We start from the raw sequence: 17,934 nt of genomic DNA, 5'->3' as shown, positions 1-17,934 counted from the left end.
CCATGCTGAGAACATCCAGTTTTCACCCCATACTGTGTTGTTGTTTTTAGATGCAGGTTGAGAGGCTCCTCGCTAGGCGTTTGGATCTTTGAAGCGAAGTAGTTCCAGGGTGTATTTTGGGTTTCTGTTTGTATATATGTATATATGTATTTAGCTTGCTCTCCAAGAAACTTGTTTATTTTGCTCCACTTAGAGGCTATAGGAGAGTCAAGGTTTCATTTCTGTACCTTGGTTTTTGGGATACTTGTATATGTATGTATATATATTCTCTGGCCAGCCTTGACTTTGCAAGTTGAGTCAGGAGCTAGTTATGTTGTATTCTTGGCCCTCTTTCCTCTCTCTTGCTTATTTATATCTTGAGCTTTTAGGTTTCTTAGCACGCAGGTAACTCCGTTCTCTGAATGTTGCACTTTTTATTTTACGAATTTTGCTTTACTCATTTTTCAAGACTCCTAGTTTATTATATTCTTTCTATTATTATGTATATATATTTTATTTTTAGAGGTCGTAGCGCTACGCCATCTCTGTTTTACATCATAGGTGTAAAGTTCTGTGTGGTAGGGTGTTACATTTAATTTCTTGCGGTATTTTTGTTTGTAAATAATTAAGAAAATAAGCGGAGAGGTAGATTATTTATACTATATAATATATTTTAATAAATGTTAAATTAAAATATTTTAGAGAATATATTATAAATAGATTTTGAATTTATTTATTTTTAAAAAAGACATACGTTATTTATATTAGAGTCATACAAAATTGCATTTTCCTATTTTTTCATTTGTTATTTATAAAAAAGATATAGGTTATTTATATTAGAGTTATACAAAATTGCATTTTTCTTTTTTTATTCATTTTTCGATTTGCATTAATGGCTACACTTTGTCTTTTAATTTTTTGCGGGTTTTTTGTTTGTAAATAATTAAAAAAAATAAAAGAATGAGAATGAAAAATATATAAAAATATTATATTAAATTTAAAAAATTTTTGACAATTAGTATGAGAGATTAAGAAATGAAGAGTAGTAAGAGTCTTAATATGTATAAATTGTAGAATTTGAATATTTGTAACTGAATTTTTTATAATTAGTATTATTATGACACTTTTAATGTATGTTTATTATATTTAATTAGTACTTGATGTTTTAATTGAATAATAATAGATAAGAGTTTTTTGTTTTATTTTTTTAAAATATTTTACTAAATAGTGATTGGTTGATTTTCATCTTTTGCCAAGTCATTAGAATTGCTGATGTGGCATCATTAGCAAAGAAAAAATAGTGATTGGTTATTTTTATCTTTTGTCAAGTCATTAGAATTGCTGATGATGCATTATTAGTAAAGAAAAAATGACTTAAACTCATTGTGAAAAGAGTTAGTATCAGCTTTTATATATTATAAATAGATTTTAAAAAAGGAACAGATTATTTATATTAGAATTATACAAAATTGTATTTTTTTCGATTTGCATTAATGGCTACACTTTGTCCTTTAATTTCTTGCGGTATTTTTGGTTGTAAATAATGAAAAAAATAAACAGAGAGGTAGATTATTTATACTATATAGTATATTTTAATAAATGTTATATTAAAAATATTTTAGAGAACATATTATAAATAGATTTTGAATTTATTTATTTAAAAAAAACATAGGTTATTTATATTAGAGTTATACAAAATTGTATTTTCTTTTTTTATTTTTGATTTATTTTTAAAAAAGACATAAGTTATTTATATTAGAGTTATACAAAATTGTATTTTTCTTTTTTTTTTCTTCGATTTGCATTAATGGCTACGCTTTGTCTTTTAATTTCCTACGGTTTTTTTGTTTGTAAATAATTAAAAAAATAAATGAATGAGAATGAAAAATATATAAAAATGTTATATTAAATTTAAAGAATTTTTGTCAATTAGTATGAGAGATTAAAAAATGAAGAGTAGTAAGAGTCTTAATATGTATAAGTTGTGGAATTTAAATATTTGTAATTAAAATCTTTTATAATTATTATTATTATGACACTTTTAATATATGTTTATTACATTTAATTAGTACTTGATGTTTCAATTGAATAATAATAGATAAGAGTTTTTTGTTTTAATTTTTTAAAATATTTTACTAAATAGTGATTGATTGATTTTTATCTTTTGTCAAGTCATTAGAATTGCTGATGTGGTATTATTAGAAAAAAATTACTTAAACTCATTGTAGAGAAAGTTGGAATCAGTTTTTATATATTATAAATAGATAGATTAGATAGATCAGGAAAAGTGAGAAGAACAAACTGAAAACGGTAAGGAAAAGAAGAGTGAGTTAAAGAAAATGAAGTTTGCACAACAGCCCATGGGTGTGTATATATATAATTACAAATCGAATTTTCAGATTTATATTTTCGTAATTAAAAAAAATTATTTTACAATTCTGACCCACTGATTTAGGCGCTCTGAATTTTTTCCCCACAAAATGATCCACAGATTTTTTTTTTCACGTTGAAAATAAATAGAATAACCCCACACAAATTGGAGGCTCCAATATGTTCCCTCTGAGTTTGAATTTATTGCACCATAAATTGGAGGCTCGGCTTGATTCTCTCATGCTAACTAAATCTGAGGCTCGGAGTTACAATTTATAAGAAAAGAAAAAACCTCTATATTAATAAAAAACACATCACTGTTTTATAACTGTGCATAACACCATGCTACCAGAAACACGGTAATTAGTCACGGAAAAAATCGTGGCTAAAATAAAAAAAACTGTGGCGATGAAGCATTAGCAATGAATGGATATCCGTGGCTAACAAGAGCGACGCATTTTTAGTTAGTCACGGTTTTTAGCCTGTTAGCAACGGTTTTGTGATCCGTGGAGATATTTGAATAGCCACGGTTTTTATTATTTTAGCCACGCTCTAAACTGTGGCTAAATGACAACAATATAATCAACAAGTATAATTTTGTCACAATTTTTTCCGTGGCTAATATTGGCGGACTGAGTTTTTTTGCCACAATTTTGTCTGTGGCTAATGTTAGTGGGTTATTTAGCCATGATTTTTTCCGTGGCTAATCATAAAAGATAAATTTAAATATATATATAATAAAGATGCTACTTAATACAAAATTATATCGTACAAAATTAAAAAAAAAATTAGCCGTGTTCATATAAGTAGAATTCTTAGTAATAAAAATATGAAATTTAAATAATAATGTTGAAAAGTAAATATCCTGAACTAAATGAGTTAAATTATTACAAAATCAAGTATCAGAATGCATCATTATTAGATTTCTAACGTCTTCATTGGAGTACCTGCGAAAACATTCAAATAAGATTGTGTTATCTCTTAATTCATGAAAAAAAATGTTCCAAGATATTATTTAAAATAATAGTTTAATGTAAAAAAAAAAAGTAAGAATGCATACCCAATAAGGCTGAGTTTTCATTTTCACAACATAAAACATCTCATTAAACTCCTCATCAATCAATATATTATATATTACTAGACTTATATCCTGGTAAACAACTTTTAATTCAATTGCTTTATGTAAGTAAGTAAGATATCAGATTGCAATCAAAACCATTTAGAGACAGAATTTAAAAGTAAAAATAGAAATGTGTTAGCAATTACCAAGATCAATATTTTAGAATAGAAAGTTGAACTTACCAGTTAACTATCGAGCATATCGAGCATGCGGATCTTCTAGATAAGTGTCCATTGTTCCATGGCAACATGCATCCATTACTCTAAGTTACCATTGTTCACATATTCATCCATTAGTAGCTTAAATATTAAAACAAACACAAACAAAAATGCTATTGATAATACAAAAAAACAGATACTATGTACTCAGGAGTTGTGAGAGCATAGATAATAACTTAAGATGATTTGCTTTGCTAAAAATAAATACCTGTTAACTCCCTCCAAGTAGACACATCAGATGTTTATGTCTAACATGACCTATAGCCTCCACTTCAATTATGAATTCTCTTTTTTTGTTCTTTATTAAATAATTTCAAATTTCAATCACACAACAACTTCACTTTAATAATTGACAGAATCAATAGTCAACTACTGTCTAGTGTTATAATGAAAGAAAGGTTGAAAGAAGCAAATCAAATAAAGTATCCTTACAATTTTTTAAGAAGTTTTTTTTACTGCCACCTCATTTCTATTGATCAACATATAGAATGCTTCTTACCCTTCTTGGAACTTCCTTTTTCTTCGTACATCAAACTAAAATCTCTCTCATTGAGATAGTTTGATCTACACTGACTAACATTATTATAATCACAAAATAACACTCATGTAAAAAGGAATATTCAAAAAGGCTAGACTCTTGAAAAAGTTAAGTATATGAAAATTACATGTTTGAAGAATGGATGCTACCGTAATGATCTAAATGACAGAACTTCTTTTTCTGGAATGGTTTAGAATATACAGAACTAAATGCATAAAGTTAGACTCAAAAGTAAGAAACACAAGAAATGATAAGGAATGGAAATAATAACTCTTGTTTGCTACCTTGCTATGACTATGAGCATTACCAAAATAATGTTGATTTTAGGAATTTCAGCATATAAAAGAGAACTAAAGTTAATTAGGAATATAATTAATCGTACTACTAAGTAGATAATTATATTTATGTATTTAAATTATACTTTATACCAAGAGTTCGTTCTCTATACCATCAAAAGGATAAATGAATAAAACATGCAAATCTAAGACAGTGCACTCATCTCCACCAACAACAAGAAGAGAAAATTTAAATCGACCAGTATTTTAGAGAGGCAAGATTTAGAGCACTACCTCCAAAGAGAGTAACGGTGAAGGAGGTGCAATGAAGCAACCTAGGGTTCCTTCAAGTCTTCTTCGCGATTTGCCGTAGAATCGGATTCCGCCGATTTTGCTTACTCAAATGTCTAATGCGATCGTACTCAGAACTTAAACATGAACGGATTGTGCAAAACGGATTTACTCTAAAGGTTAGTTGGCTTGACCTGAATGCAGGAGCTAAGAAATTACGGATTTGGAGAAACTGAAGAAAATGTTATTAGCTAGAGGAGTTGGCTGCATGTTATCAAACTTGAATCAAATGCAGGAGCTAATAAATAAGAAATTTGGGAAAAAAGAATAGTGTGAAGGAGTTATCGTAAAAACTGGGTGAGTGGGCTATTAAATAAAAGTTACATTTAACATTACCGCTAAAAATTTTGTTTATCTTATTATAAATGTTAATTTAAATTTTGTTTAGTGAAGTAACTATCATTTTTAATTTAGAATAAAATTTAATTTTAATAAAAAATATTAAATTGTAAATTTTATAACTTTAAATTATATTTCAAAAATTTTACATACAAATTAAAATTTAAAATTTTGACCCGTTGGATTTTAAAAAAATGGCATCAATAAAAATTAAAATAAATAAACTTAAAACTTAAGAATTTGATACCTTTGAATTAAAAAAGAATAAAAATTTTGTACATAGTTAAAAACTAAACTTCCATAAAATTTATTTTATTTTATTTTTTTATTAAATTAATAAAATGTTAATAAATAGATAGAATAATAAAATATAATATAAAACTAATATTCTGAATTTTAAGAGTTAGAACTTTGTTCATTAATATTGCCGTAAATTAATAGTGAGTAATTAAATTAGTTATTATTTCAATCAATCATAGTTAGTATTTTTTATTTTTTAGAATTAGTTAGAGTTATTCGTTAAAGATAAATATGTACTTTTTCTTTGTACTCTTTTGGTATTCTTTTTATAATTTTAACATTCATTTTTAATTGAATCATTTTATTTTATTACTAAAGTCTCTAAATTAATGCATACTGTGTAATTGAATACTGAAAGCAGAAAGAGTACAAATAAAAAAAAGTGACAACTAAAAAATATAAATAGTAAAATTGTATGTATATGAATTAGTCTTTTTTATTATATTACAATATGATTTTATAAAGTAATGAACAACATAACCACACAAAAAAAATTACTTTTAAATCAAGAAAGAAAAATTAACCAAATCAGCGCATAATTAGTAGTAAGTAAACAAAACTTTGGAGATATGACAGAGTATAATTTTTCAGCGGCAGCACTAGAAAGGAAGAAGGGAGAAAAAACTAACAATTGGGAAATTGGAAAAGCCTGCATAAAAATTGAAAAAAAAGTATAAACTGCATAAAAATATTTTGAAAGGGATGGAGAAAAACACCAAATTAAGGACGAAATTTTGAAATGAAAATCGTTTGAATTTGCCACGGTGATCATTAGGTCTGTGGTAAATGAGAAAAGTATCTCAAGTTGGCCACAAACAAATAAAATCGTCGAAAAAATCCACAAAATTTAACCACAGAAATACAAAACGTTGCAAGTGATTACCACGATCATATAATTTGCCACTATTTTTCATTCGTGGTATCTTCCGGTTGGTAACACCCGTGTTTCTGATATCATACTCCATTACTAAAAAAACAGCCTAGTCTAGTTCTTGTGGGTAACATAAAATAATTTCTCATATGATCATGACCTTTGCAAAGTATGCAATTGGTGAGTGGTCGTTGACCTTAGATCATCATAGAGTTTCTTCATAAGTTACCGTCGAAACCTTTTCGTTTTCGTACTAATCCACCATCAATCCATGTCTTACCAATCAGCAGAACGAATCCCCACTCGATCATGGAAGTACGATGTGTATCTGAATTTCCGAGGCCAAGACACTCGCCACGGATTCATCTCATTTCTCTATCAAGGTTTCAAGAATGCTGGGATTCATGCTTTCCCTGAAGATGAGGAGCTAATGAGTGGAGGGAGATCGCATACACGGTACTTCAAGCAATAGAAGGTTCTAGAGTTTCGGTTGTTGTTCTGTCAGAAGGTTATGCTAGTTCAAGATGGTGGCTGGACGAGTTGTCGAAAATAATTGAGTGTAGAGCGACCATAGGTCAGATTGTCCTCCCAGTGTACTACAATATCAATCCGACATATGTACGCCACCAGCGAGGTTCTTTTGAAAAAGATTTTGCAAAACATGAGGAAAGACTCTCATCATCACTTGAGAAAGTCCAAAGATGGAGGTCAGCGCTGACTCAAGTTGCTAACATTGGCGGATTTGAAATCAACAAAGGCAGCAACAGGTAATTCGATATCTGCTTGTTTGTTTTGTCTTTTCACAATTTGAAGCGCTGTTTTTACTGTATGCATAGTTTGGATGCTAAAAGAAAGCTTACACAAGAGAAAATGAATAGAAAAGGTTGTGTATTTGGATGAAAAGAAAAAGTTTAGAGAAAGAAAGAAAATAAAAGTTTAGTAAAATGACATATTATTATTATTATTATTATTATTATTATTATTATTTGGAATTTTGGATATTATTTGGTTATTTGTAAGTACACACCGGAGAAAGTGTACTCGTTAAGATCTTTGCTGGTTGAATTTTGTAGAAATGAAGCTGAAGTTGTGGGAAAGATTGTGGAACGTGTAACATCGCTGCTAGTTTCGGAAGAGTTGTTCATCACAAAGCATCCAGTGGGAGTAAAATCTCGCATGCAAGATGTGGTTCAAATATTAGATTGTCATATGCGAAAAGACGATAATGTCGTGCTAATTGGACTATGGGGGATGGGAGGAGTGGGTACAACCACCTTTGCCAAAACTGTTTATAATAAATACTGTCATATGTTTGAATGTCCAAAGTTCCTCCCAAACATTAGGGAGATGTGGAAGAATAACCAACAGGTTTTTCTACAAGAACAACTATTGAATGGTAAAGACTTACAAGGCATAAAAATAAAAAACATTGAATCAGGAGTAGCTATATTAAAGAGAAGACTTTGCACGAAAAAGGCATTAGTTGTACTTGATGATGTGAATAATATAGACCAGCTGAATGCATTGTGCGGAAGTCGAGAATGGTTTGGTGCAGGGAGTAGAATAATCATCACAACAAGAGATAGACGTCTGCTTTGTATGGTTGGAGTTGATCATGTGCACCGAGTGACTGAAATGGATTACAATGAATCTCTTGAACTTCTTTGTTGGAATGCATTTACGCAAGCAACTCCTTTAGAAGAGTTTGCTAGACTTGCAAAAGATGTAGTTGCATATTGTGGGGGGTTGCCATTAGCCCTTGTAACAATTGGTTGTCAATTGTTTGGAAAGACGATAGAAGAGTGGGAGACTGTATTAGATGGACTCAAACGGTTTCCCCATCCGGATGTACACAAAGTCTTGAAAATGAGCTATGATGACTTAAATGATGACACACAAAAAGAAATATTTCTTGATATAGCTAGCTTTTGTATTGGCATGGAAAGCGGGGAGGTACTCAAAACACTAAATTATGGCTTTGGACTTGGCAAAGTTGCAGGAATTGGTTTCCTTGAAGAGCAGAGTCTTATAACATTTGATGACAAAAACAGAGTTCGAATGCATCCGTTGTTGCGAGATATGGGAAGAGAAATCGTTAGAGAGCAATCTCAAACTCAGGCTCAGGTATATATTATGTGCTGTGTTATTTTCTCATGAACAATTAATGTATATGGCAGTTTATTTTAAGATATTTGAATGCAGCAAAAGAAGCATTAGTAAATTGGTTTGCTTATACTTTTCCTTTTTGTAATTAAACTAATTATCCTTCTTTCTTCTTTCCTTAGTCAGTTAGTCACTTCCAAAAATTAACTATACTTTAAAAAATGATTAATAATATCTTAGCTAGATAAATTTACATGTATATATAGAAAAGATCAAAATTTCAAACACCGCATCTTGTTGAAGCAATATCAAGTCACTTAGATAAGTCTACAATTTACCCTCACTATCATTTATCATTTGGAAATTCATCATCATCAGGGAAGGATGTACGATGTTTTCTTGAGTTTTCGAGGCAAGGACACTCGTTCAACATTTACTTCACATCTCCATGCATCTCTTCAAAATGCCTCAATTACCGTTTTCAAGGATGATGATGAACTTCAAAGGGGAGAACGGATCTCAATCTCATTGTTAAAAGCAATTGGATTGTCTGCATGTTCTGTCATTGTTATTTCAACCCACTATGCTGATTCAAGATATTGCCTGCAAGAGCTTGAGAATATCATGGTATGCCATAGAACAAAAGGTCAAGTGGTTTTTCCAATATTCTATGAAGTAGATCCCTCAGATGTGCGTTATCAAAAGAAACAAAGTAAATTTGGCAAAGCCTTTGAAGATTTTATAAGTCGAAGATCAGTGGAAGAAGATAAAGTGCAAAGTTGGAGAGCAGATCTTCGTGAAGTGAGTAACTTTTCAGGAATTACTGTCATAAACTCCAGGTATTTTGAATGCTGTAAGGCCATCAAAATTTATTGATTTTGAGCATCAGTATGTTGTTGGATTATTAGATTAAAGGAACTATACTAAAAGAATTGAGTTGATAATTAAGTAATGACAAAAAATAATAAATTATGATTGCTCCTTAGCATTTCTCTTGTGCAAAACACTTAATACATTATATCTGCACATGAAACTTAAATTTCATTATATTAAAATAAATAATTTAATTTTAATGTACTACTAGTACAAAACAGTTTAACATATGTTATATTCGTAACAAGTTCCTTCAATTAAAAGCCTTTTGGGGTTTACTTGATTTTTTACATAGGTATTATTTTCTTTTTTTATTTATTTTATACTATTTTTTTATTTCTTTTGGGATTCAGCAAATATCAAACTCTAGACCTTTCAAAAACAGAATTTCTTGAAAGAACTATGCTTTTCTATCGATTATTGCACCTAAAAATGCTGATATAATATGCTCCTTGTCTCTGGTCCATATATTTGATAGGAATGAAAGTGAAGATATCAAAAGAATTGTTGAGCATATTAGTCGTTTACTGGATAAGACAGAGTTATTCATTGCAGCCCATCCAGTGGGGGTACTATCTCGTATGCAAAAGGTGATTGAAAAATTACACAATCAACAAAGAAAAGATGTTCTGATTCTTGGGATAAAGGGCATGGGGGGCATCGGTAAGACAACTATTGCCAAAGCCATCTTCAACAAACTTGGTCGCAATTTTGAGGGCAGAAGCTTCCTCCTAAACATTAGAGAAACATGGCAGCAAGATAATGGAAAGGTTTCCTTGCAAGAGCGACTTCTTCACGATGTATTCAGATCAACAACAAGAAAGATACATAATATTGATTCAGGGAAGCAAACATTAATGGAAAGCCTTAGAACTAAAAGGGTACTCATTGTGCTTGACGATGTGGATAATTTGGACCAACTCAATGCGTTGTGTGGAAGTCGTGATAGGTTTGGTCCAGGTAGTACAATACTTGTTACAACAAGAGATGATCATCTTCTTAGATTGTGCGGTGTTAACCACACATTCGACATAGAAAAGATGAATACAGATGAATCCCTTGAGCTTTTCAGTTGGCATGCATTCAAGCAAGCATATCCAAAGGATGAATTTTTTAAGCTCTCTAGAGATGTAGTTGAATATTCTAATGGATTGCCACTGGCATTGGAAGTTCTCGGGTCCTATTTGTTTGATAGGGAAATCAAGGAGTGGCAGAGTGCATTGGATAGACTGAAATCAATCCCCAACAATAGAGTCCAGAAGATACTACAAATAAGTTTTGATGGTTTGAGTGATGATAATGAAAAGGAAATATTCCTTGACATTGCGTGCTTTTTTATTGGGATGGATCGAAATGATGTTGTGAAGATATTAAATGGTTGTGGGTTCCATGCAGAAATTGGAATCAGGGTCCTAATAGAGCGAAACCTTGTAACTGTTGATAACAATAATATGCTTGGAATGCATGAGCTGCTACAAGAAATGGGGAGAGCAATAATTTGTGAGAAATCACCTGAACTTGAAGAGCGAAGTAGAATATGGTACAATGAAACACTGCTCCAAATATTAGAAAATCATGAGGTATGAAATTGTATGAGAGATATGCAAAAAGAAACGAGGATTATTTGTTGAAATCTAACTCTTTTACTACTTATGCGTGCCAGTTTCTAACTTCCAGCAACTAATATCAAATCCTTTCCCTCTTTTTTTTCAATTTTATTTAGGGAACAAATTTGAAAGCTGTTAAGGGATTGAGTTTGAAGTTGCCAACTACCAATTCAATTTGTTTGAGTACAGAAGCATTTAAGACTATGAGTAGACTCAAATTGCTTCAACTCGCCAGTGTACAACTTAATGGAGAGTTCAAACATGTTTCAAGATATCTTAGATGGATGAGTTGGCATGGACTTCCTCTGACATACACACCTAAAGACTGCTATCAACCAAACATAATTTCCATTGAGTTAGAAAACAGCAAACTCAAAGTTTTTTGGAAGGAGGCCCAGGTCTGAATTCTATGATTAATCTTCTCTTTCGTTCGTTAATCAATTTTTACGGGAATGTTTAACTCTACAATCCATGAATCAAAACAAAAATGCTATGTTGTGCATGTCAAAAATTAGTCACTATTATATAAATACATGTGTTTTTTTAAGTTTTTTTATCGTATTTTATATTTTAATATGTATTTTATGTTGAGAACTGATTTGTTAGTTGATTTTTATATGTACATGGCATGATTGGAATTGAAAACCTCTATATTGAAATTAAAATGATAAAAAAAATTAATTATTGGTTCTTGTTATATTTATAAATCACTTGAATTGCATTGAATTTATAATTTATTTAAAAAACTTAGACAATTATATACATAAATATTATATATCTCCCACATTTTTATATCTTATATGGTTGCTTTTCTTTATTTATAAGTTCTATCCAAAAGAAAAGCTAGTTTCCTAATTTCATAAGCTTTTCATTGTTGTTGTTGTTATGTGACGTATCCGGTTTTAGCATCTCAAAAATTCACATTCTCCTGTTAGAAACCAAGACTAATAACACATAAAGAAAAAAAAATTAAAAACTATAAAAATGATATCAAAGCTATTCTTAATTATCTTTAGAATTTTGTGGTTGTTCCTAACGTGTATGCATAATTCGTAAGCCTGCATTGTATTATTCTAATGTAAGTTTTGAAAATTTTCTTTTCTTGTAGTTGTTAAGGCAGTTGAAGATTTTAAATCTTAGTCATTCTCACGACTTGAGAACAACCCCAGATTTTTCATACTTACCTAATCTTGAGAAGTTAGTACTCAAAGATTGTACAAATTTGTCTTCGATTTTCCCCACCATTGGAAGTCTAGAGAAAATCCTTCTTATCGATTTAGAAGGTTGTACAAACCTTTTACTTCCAAGAAGCATATACAAATTGAAATCTCTTGAAACTCTCATCATCTCTGGGTGTTCAAAGATTGACAAGTTAGAGGAAGATGTGGAACAAATGGAATCTTTGGCAGTGCTAAAAGCAGATAACACTGGCATAATACAAGTGCCCAATGCGCTATCAAAATTAAGAAACATGGTATATGTTGCTGTGGGTGGCTACGAAGGAATGGCACGTGATGTGATTCCTTTAGTCATGTTTTGGTCATGGACCTCTCCAACTAATATGTTGTCTGCAATTATGGAAAAATGTTCATCGGGCTCTTCATCAACTGTTTTCATGGATGTAACACTACTAACAAATAGTCCACGGATGGCAAAATGCGATCCACGGCTTCATATTGTTGGAGATCTATCTTCGGATACTGACAATAATGTGGCAAAGTGCAATGACTTATTGTCGATGGATATTTCTGAATCAATATCTTCGAATTTCCTTTTGATTCAAATGGGGTTGGACAACTCACTTACACAGATAATTCAAAAGACCATTTCACAGGTTTCTTTCTCCCTCTCCCTGTACTCTTTCATCTGATTATATCCATTTTGGAAAAGAATTAGTTTTAAACTACAAATATATATTGGTGAAAACTCAGGTGAAGTCGACTTCAGATAAAGTTGATATCTCGTTAGATGAAAATTTAGTCAAAACAATCAAATCATCTAACAGTTCTTAAGTATCAATTTCACGTGAAATTAACGGTACCTGAGTTTTTACCATATATATTTCATAGAAATAATCATTCCTATCAAATATTTAATCAATTCTACTGTAGATTTGGGCGAACTAGTATTTTTTTTCTAATTTTTTAGAAAAAATATAAATTTAAATTATTATAAAAATCATTCAAAATCTAAAAAAATATTTAAATTCAATAATAATAAACATCTAAAATTATTATAAAATTATTTTTAAAATTTTAATATTTATTTTAAACATTCAAAATTATTTTAGAAATTTCAAAAAATTCATTTAAAAATTTAAAATCATCTTAAAAATTTTAAAATTCATTTTATAAATCTTAAAATTATTTTAAAAATTCATAATAAAAAAATTATCCGAAACGTAATTAAAAAAACCATCCAAAATCTAAAGAAAAATATTCAAAATTATTTTAAAATTTAATAAAAGAGACATTAAAAAAAAGATGGAAACTCAACTACACAGTAAACTTTATGTTTAGTTGATAATTGAGAATCGTTGGATAATCATTTAATCAAATATGATAGATTATTTAACGACTCTAATCTATCAAAGTATAGTTTTTTTTTTAATTATATAAAATCCAAAATAAATAATGAAACATCCAGAACATAAGAAAAAAATACATTCAAAACTTATGAGAAAAAATATCCAAGCAAAAGGAGTGGTTGACGAGACTGTGCGACGCAAGGAAGGAGTCGTGGTGGTCAGAAACGTTGCGCATCGTGAGTGGGGGAGCCGGGGTGGTCAGCGGAAGGAGGTTGTGATGTGGTCTTACGTGTGTGGCGGAGGGCGGATTTGGCAAAGAAGAAAAGGAAGAAGAAGAAGGAAAGGAAAAAGACGAACATGCCCAATGTAAATAATGGGTGCACGTTTTGTAAAATTTAAAAAATTGATTACGCTCAGTTAGTTACTTATATTTTTTTATATTTAATTTAAAAAATATAAAAATAAATAATTTTTAAAAATATAAAATTTATTATAAAAAATAAGTTAGATAAAATTTATTTACCAAATTATAGTCGACATAGAATTGGCCTCAACTTTAACTCAAACCGTGGAAAGAATCTAAATTTATATAAATATATTTTGATAAGTAATATTATTTTAACAACTCGATAACGTGAAAGAAATATCGAACTGAAAAGTGTTTAACAAAAGTGTTTCTTAAACATAAGAAGTGAGCAAACAAATTATTTAATGTACATTTGTGTATATTTAGTGAATATCGAATTCATATTTTTACACATGGTTGATTATTAAATTTTCTCGAAGTCAGAACAACTTCCAAAGTTGTTAGAATATTATTATATTGTTAAATCTTAAATGTAATATATTTTAGTGAATGAGTTGTGAAGCATAGTTGTGCACTGAAATCGCAGAACAATGAGCTTGGAGATTACCTAATCCCTTATGACAACAATAATCCGGGTTTGTTAGCATTCAGTGGTGAAGGTTCCTTGGTGAAATTTCAAGTTCCTCAAACGAATGAGCCTAACTTGAAGTCTATGATGTTGCGCATTATTTTCTGTTCTTCCACATGCATCACAACAACAGAAGGTCTTGTTGTTGAAAATGTGCGTATCATAAATCAAACAAAGAACACATCTAACTTATATGAGGGAGATAAGTTAGCTTCATTCAAAGATGAAGACAGGTTGACCTTAATGTCAAATCTAGAACCTGGTGACACAGTGCAGGTCATTGCTGCTTTAGGGTCTGGGTTCATTGTGAAGAAGACCATAGTTTATCTCATATATGGTGAAGAACCACCAACTGAGAAAAACTCACAGTACTGGAATGAGGTTGATATTGTTCCTTCTATTGGTGATGTTGTTGTAGCTGATGTGAATGGAAACGCTTTGGGTGTTGGTATCATTGCAACAGATGATGATGAAGATGTTACTGTTTTTGGTGTTCATGAAGCGGTAGCTGGTATGAGTGAAATTGTTTCTGGTGTTGATGCTATGGCAGAATATAAGGATGATGTTACTGTTGCTAGCGTTGATGATGATACGATAGCCAATCTGAACAGACATGCTTCTAGTTCTATTACTGATAGCATACCACCAAGTACTAATGGTCTTGGTGCTAATTATGTAGCAGCAACTGATATGAATGCAAGTTCTTCAAGTGTTGATGATATGCTATTAGCAGATGATAATAATGATGATGATGTTGCTGCCATTGGAGATCAAAATGTAAATAATAATCTCAATGTTGCTGCCCTGGTAAAAAGACAGCCAGTTGAAGCCATTTCAACCACCATGAGTTTCGATTCAAAATCTGAAGGACTTATTCCCTTAGTTCAGGTATGAAATGAAAATGGTATCTCGGTTCAGAATAGTCTTAACTTGATTTGGAAATTTGAATGATTTAAATATTGATTTGGATTAATCAAATGTATAAAACATTGATTCTTGTCAAACAAAGACACTCAAGAAATAGCTGAATGTAGTTACTGTTAATGCATTGCATTTTTATTGAACCACTCTATATCAACGTGAAACACTTTTATTTAGAAAACGTTTACAGATACACTCTCATTTAAAAATTAAATCCCGAATTATTGGTTCATTTTTCTAATTATTTAATTACTACCTTGTACAGATTCCTTTTGGTTCAAATACATATTCTGAGCTTACTTTGACCAAGGAGACAGTAGAGAGAACACCTGAAACAATCTGCATTTCCCATTCTGCTACGGATCTTTGTGTTAATCCTGCATCACCAGTCACCACCATAATACCTATGATGGTTGCAGAAGAAGATGAGCTTGATGAAGATAGTGATTTGCTTATTGCAGAGTTGGATAAAACATTGTCAGATAGCTACATTTTGTACTCCACTTCTGGATCACCGGAAGTTCCAAGTCTCTCCATTATTTCAATATTTCAGAAAATGCAACTTCTTTTGGATAATGAACCACAAGCTTTGGTAGGAGATGTTAACATCAAGAATCAGCTTCTTGGATCCCTGGCTCAATTAGGCCAAATAATGGAGTCATCACAAATTCCTAAAGATCTTCACTCTTTGATTACTGAGATTAGGCATTTCTATGAACCTTTTCTCAATGATTTTCCATCTGCTCAAGAAGTGTTAGACAATCATCAAAGATTAATTGACTCAAAGAATGGACTTCAAGAGAAGTTAGAAGCGGCTAAGGCCAGGCAGGGACACTTTTCTTCTTCAATTTCTAAAGGAAAAGAAAGGGTCCATGAGATGTCAAAAGAAATCAATGAATTGGAGGTGCAACTGAAAGCATTGCATGAGAAGAGGAATAGGTTACAATTCACTGTGGAACGTTGTGAGGTTGAATCTGTAAATATCAATAGGAAACTGGAAACTTTGGTAAAAGAGAATGAAGAGGTTGTGAGCAGTCTCAAAGAATCAGAATCTGCATTCAGAAAGGCTGAGTTGTCAAAGCAGAGTTATGAGAGGAAGCTAGCAGTCTTGAAGCAAGCCCTTTATGGCAACACTAGACATTAGAATTTTCTTCAATTTTGTAATAATTAGAACATTTAATATTAATAAAAAGTTATAGACTTGTGTTGGCCATAGTGTCCAAACGATAATCACTCAATTTGCTTCAAACATTCAAAATTTGTAATTTTGATCATCCAAAACCGACAAATTACTTCATGCCTCAGTCTTTCTTGAAGAATGCAAGACACACCAATACTTCTAGTCTTCTACATTGAGATCTAGAAAGTCATAACAAATTTCATCGATTATCTTCTTTTTTCTATTTTTTTTTCTTTGGTCAGAACAAACTTCATCATTTAAGTGATTTGTAAAAGTTAAAACACATAGCAGAAAACTCTAAGTCAAAACATAGAAACAGATATTGCTTTGACTTTTTGTTGTTGACAAACAATGATTACTAAGAGAAGGGGGTTGAATCTTAGGCCCTTTTTGTTGAATGTTTATTTCTGCCTTTTCAAAGAAACTTCCGAAAAAAATTTTATTTTTGTCTCGTGCCGAGTTGAGAGATACTTTTGTTTGGCTCGTTCCGAGTTAAGAGACACTTTTGTTTTTGTCTCCTGATAACCAAAAATTGAGAAAGAAGTAAGGAAGAAGAAATAACACCAGAAATATCTTAGTTCAGCCACTAGGTGCAATATGCCTACATCCAGTCTCCATCACAACAATGATGGAATTTCACTATGTTTTCACAATATTACAGACACCAATTTCTCCCTAGGAACTACACATTCCTATTAGGGACAAATCCAGATTCTACACCCAATCTAAATTTGACTAGGACTCAAAACCTACCTTTCAACCGCAAAATGCTAACCCAACTTGTAAGTGGATCTCTACAGGATCATGACACACAACAGAAAAATATACAAAGAAACTTTGAGACATCAATGGCTTTTTTTTTTCTAATTTTGATCACTGTCTTTTTTCTCTCACTGGTTTTTTCTTACAAACCTTACCATATTTTTCTTTTTCACCATGAGACTCAGACAAACAAAACTAAGAAAAAAACAAAATAAACACCATTGAAGGAGAATAACTCAAAGAATTTGGATAGCTATGAGAACTCTGTGCTTTTCACTTTCTCTTCTTGATCTCAACCTTTGGTCGTTCACCCTTAATATAGAAGGGGAAGCTTTCAAAGTTGAAACCTTAACCCAGCAGCTTTTTCTCCTACCAAAGAGTAGCAGCGGGCCAGCGGCTTCAACAGAGAGAGATGAGAGAACCGAGGCTGAAGCATACAAGCTTACCTCATCTTTCTCAATTTTTTTTCAAGCTTCTTCCATCTGAACCTTTGATCTTGTCTTTAGTAGAGGTGTTCGCAGTGTGGTTTGGATCGGTTTTGAGTCAAAAACTCATTCGATCCGAACACTAATTTTACTTGCGGTGCGATTTGGATTAGATGCTTTTAAAAAAAATCCGATCTGATCCGATCCAATTTCTAGCGGTTTAGATTGGATTGGATTTGC

General features: G+C 31.1%; 1 protein-coding gene across 1 annotated transcript; it reads left to right on the top strand.

Annotated features, from left to right (window-relative positions):
• The first annotated feature begins 6,504 nt into the window (after positions 1-6,504).
• On the top strand, positions 6,505-16,563 carry LOC107475276 (uncharacterized). The gene is made up of 8 exons (XM_021135675.2): positions 6,505-7,128; positions 7,435-8,485; positions 8,843-9,303; positions 9,816-10,917; positions 11,061-11,342; positions 12,053-12,778; positions 14,365-15,294; positions 15,593-16,563. The coding sequence occupies exons 2-8, from the start codon at positions 7,538-7,540 to the stop codon at positions 16,469-16,471; spliced, it is 5,328 nt and encodes a 1,775-aa protein (XP_020991334.1). The 5' UTR covers positions 6,505-7,128; positions 7,435-7,537; the 3' UTR covers positions 16,472-16,563.
• The last annotated feature ends 1,371 nt before the right edge of the window (positions 16,564-17,934 follow it).

Source organism: Arachis duranensis, chromosome 2 (assembly GCF_000817695.3).
Source record: "Arachis duranensis cultivar V14167 chromosome 2, aradu.V14167.gnm2.J7QH, whole genome shotgun sequence".
NCBI lineage: Eukaryota > Viridiplantae > Streptophyta > Magnoliopsida > Fabales > Fabaceae > Arachis > Arachis duranensis.
This window is presented reverse-complemented; position numbering and strand designations above follow the sequence as displayed.

Bases quoted from the DNA above. Each gene is read 5' to 3' on its own strand.
- LOC107475276 (XM_021135675.2), top strand. From the start codon at position 7,538: ATGCAAGATGTGGTTCAAATATTAGATTGTCATATGCGAAAAGACGAT. The intron at 11,343-12,052 runs GTCTGAATTCTA...CTTTTCTTGTAG, and splicing joins TTTTTTGGAAGGAGGCCCAG to TTGTTAAGGCAGTTGAAGAT. The intron at 15,295-15,592 runs GTATGAAATGAA...TACCTTGTACAG, and splicing joins GACTTATTCCCTTAGTTCAG to ATTCCTTTTGGTTCAAATAC.